This window comes from Antennarius striatus, chromosome 19, assembly GCF_040054535.1.
Source record: "Antennarius striatus isolate MH-2024 chromosome 19, ASM4005453v1, whole genome shotgun sequence".
Classification (NCBI taxonomy): domain Eukaryota; kingdom Metazoa; phylum Chordata; class Actinopteri; order Lophiiformes; family Antennariidae; genus Antennarius; species Antennarius striatus.
The window spans coordinates 265,001-267,500 of record NC_090794.1 but is presented as its reverse complement, the minus strand read 5'-3'; the positions used below and the strand labels follow the sequence as shown (position 1 = coordinate 267,500).

The 2,500-nt window shown below is 45.0% G+C and overlaps 1 protein-coding gene across 9 annotated transcripts in view; it reads right to left on the bottom strand.

Moving 5' to 3' along the window:
• The window catches only part of col12a1b (collagen, type XII, alpha 1b), a 60,783-nt gene that overhangs the window by 52,364 nt on the left and 5,919 nt on the right, over window positions 1-2,500 (bottom strand). For 8 of the 9 annotated variants that reach the window (XM_068341754.1, XM_068341759.1, XM_068341755.1 and 5 more), the window contains 2 exons: window positions 955-1,245; window positions 263-865 (listed from right to left, as the gene is read on the bottom strand). In XM_068341754.1, coding sequence (XP_068197855.1) covers window positions 263-865; window positions 955-1,245 — 894 coding nt within the window. Of the gene's footprint in view, window positions 1-262; window positions 866-954; window positions 1,275-2,500 lie in introns of all 9 variants that reach the window. The other variant, XM_068341758.1, reaches the window with a different exon arrangement.

Below are 2,500 nucleotides of genomic sequence, written 5' to 3'. Positions count from 1 at the left end.
TAACCCCTAACCCTAATTTTAACCTCTAACCATAACCTCTAACCCTAACCCTAACAACACCACAAAAACAGAATGTAAGTTCTCCTGACAAATCAATGTCGTATCAACCAGGATGGAGCCCCATGAAACCAGATTTAAGCCCAGATTTGAACCCAGTTTAACTAAACCTGAACTGCTAAAACCTCCATGAAACCACCATAAACAGCAGAGTGTCATCAGCGTAGAGGATCAGAACATGACTCAGCTAGAGGGTCAGACTCACGTCTCTGGTGGATGTTCCGGAGCTCCTGCTCGATCCTCAGACAGATGGACTGCGTGAGTTCCGTGGAGATCCTCTGGAAGGCGTCAAAGTCCTCCACGGTGTAGACGTGCGTCTTTGCAGGCTGGTTAGCGATGGCCTCCAGCTCCGAGCGAACGGCGTCCTTGATGCCCACTGCAAAGATCTCCACATCAGAGTTCCTCAGCCTGGTGGCCGGCTCCTGGAAGGCGTCGGACGACTTCCCGTCGGTGATGAGGATGGTGACGCGGGGGACGTTGGTGCGCGCCCCTCTGGAGGACAGGAAGACCTTCTCCCTGACGTAGGTCATGGCCTTGCCGGTGTTGGTGGAGCCCCCGCGGTACGGAAAGGTCCTGACGGCCTTGACCACAGCGTCCAGGTCGTGGTGGCTGTTCAGGTAGAACTCGGTGTGGGGGTCTCGGCTGTACTGGACCAGGCTGATCTGGACCTTGTCCGGCCCGATGTCGAAGGTGTTCACCAGCACCTCCAGGAAGGACCGCACCTTGGCGAAGTTAGCGAGGCCGATGCTGTAGGAACCGTCCACCAGGAGGACGACGTCCGCCTGGACGTCCACCCCGAGAGAACACTCTGGAGAACACAGGAGAACCGCTGGGTTGGACTCAGAACCTTTTCTAAAGCGTGTAGACGTCAGCCCCCGTTCCCCCGGTAGTCCTCACCTACTGACACCTTGAGGGGCAGGGTCTTCTGCATGACGCTGATGGGCTCGCTGGGCACCGGGCCCTTCAGGGCCACCAGCAGGATCTGGTACTCCACGTCCGGGCTCAGGTTCTGAACCAACATTGACGTCTGACCTGGATCCAGGAAGAGCTCCTGCTGCTTGCTGCCGGCCATCATGGGGACCATCTGGACCCGGTAACCTGTGACTCCCCCAACGGATGGGGTCCACGACACCCGCATTGACTTTGAAGACACCTCCAGGACCTGGAGGCCGGAGGCCGGCTCCACGACTGCAGAACCAAAACCAGTGAGATCACACCTAGTAATGATAACAACTAGTAATGATTACAACTATTAATGATCACAACTAGTAATGATCACAACTGGTAATTATAACAAGTAATGATCCCAACAAGTATTGATCACAACTAATGATCGTAGGTAACGATCAAAACTAGTAATGATCACAACTAGTAATGATCGCAACTAGTAATGATCACAACTAGTAATGATAACAACAAGTAATGATCACAACTAATGATCACAACCAATAATGATCACAACTAGTAATGATCATACTAGTAATGATAACAAGTAATGATCACAACTAATGATCACAAATAACGATCACAACTAATGTTCGAAACTACTAATGATAACAACTAGTAATGATAACAACAAGTAAGGATCACAGCTAATGATCACAACTAGTAATGATTACAACTAATGATCACAACTAGTAATAATCACAACTATTATGGATAACAACTAATGATCACAAGTAATGATCACAACCAGTAACGATCACAACTAGTAATGATCACAACTAGTAATGATCAAAACAAGTAACAATCACAACTAATGATCGAAACTAGTAATGATCACAACTAGTAATGATCACTACTAGTAATGGTAACAACTAGTAATGATAACAACAAGTAAGGATCACAACTAATGATCACAACTAGTAATGATCACAACTAGTAATAATCCCAACTATTATGGATAACAACTAATGATCACAAGTAATGATCACAACCAGTAATGATCACAACTAATGATCACAACCAGTAATGATCACAACTAGTAATGATCAAAACAAGTAATGATCACAACTAATGATCACAAGTAACAATCACAAATAAAGATCGCAACTAGTAATAATCACAACTATTATGGATAACAACTAATGATCACAAGTAATGATCACAACCAGTAACGATCACAACTAGTAATGATCAAAACAAGTAACAATCACAACTAATTATCGAAACTAGTAATGATCACAACTAGTAATGATCACTACTAGTAATGGTAACAACTAGTAATGATAACAACAAGTAAGGATCCCAAATAATGATCGCAACTAGTAATGATCGCAACTAGTAATGATCACAACTAATAATGATAACAAGTAATGATCACAACTAATGATCGCAACTAGTAGTGATCAGGACAAGTCAGGACAAGTCTTTCTAACCCCTGAAGGGATTAGTTTACCCCCTGAGCGACTAGTTAACACCCTGGAGAGACTAGTTAACCACC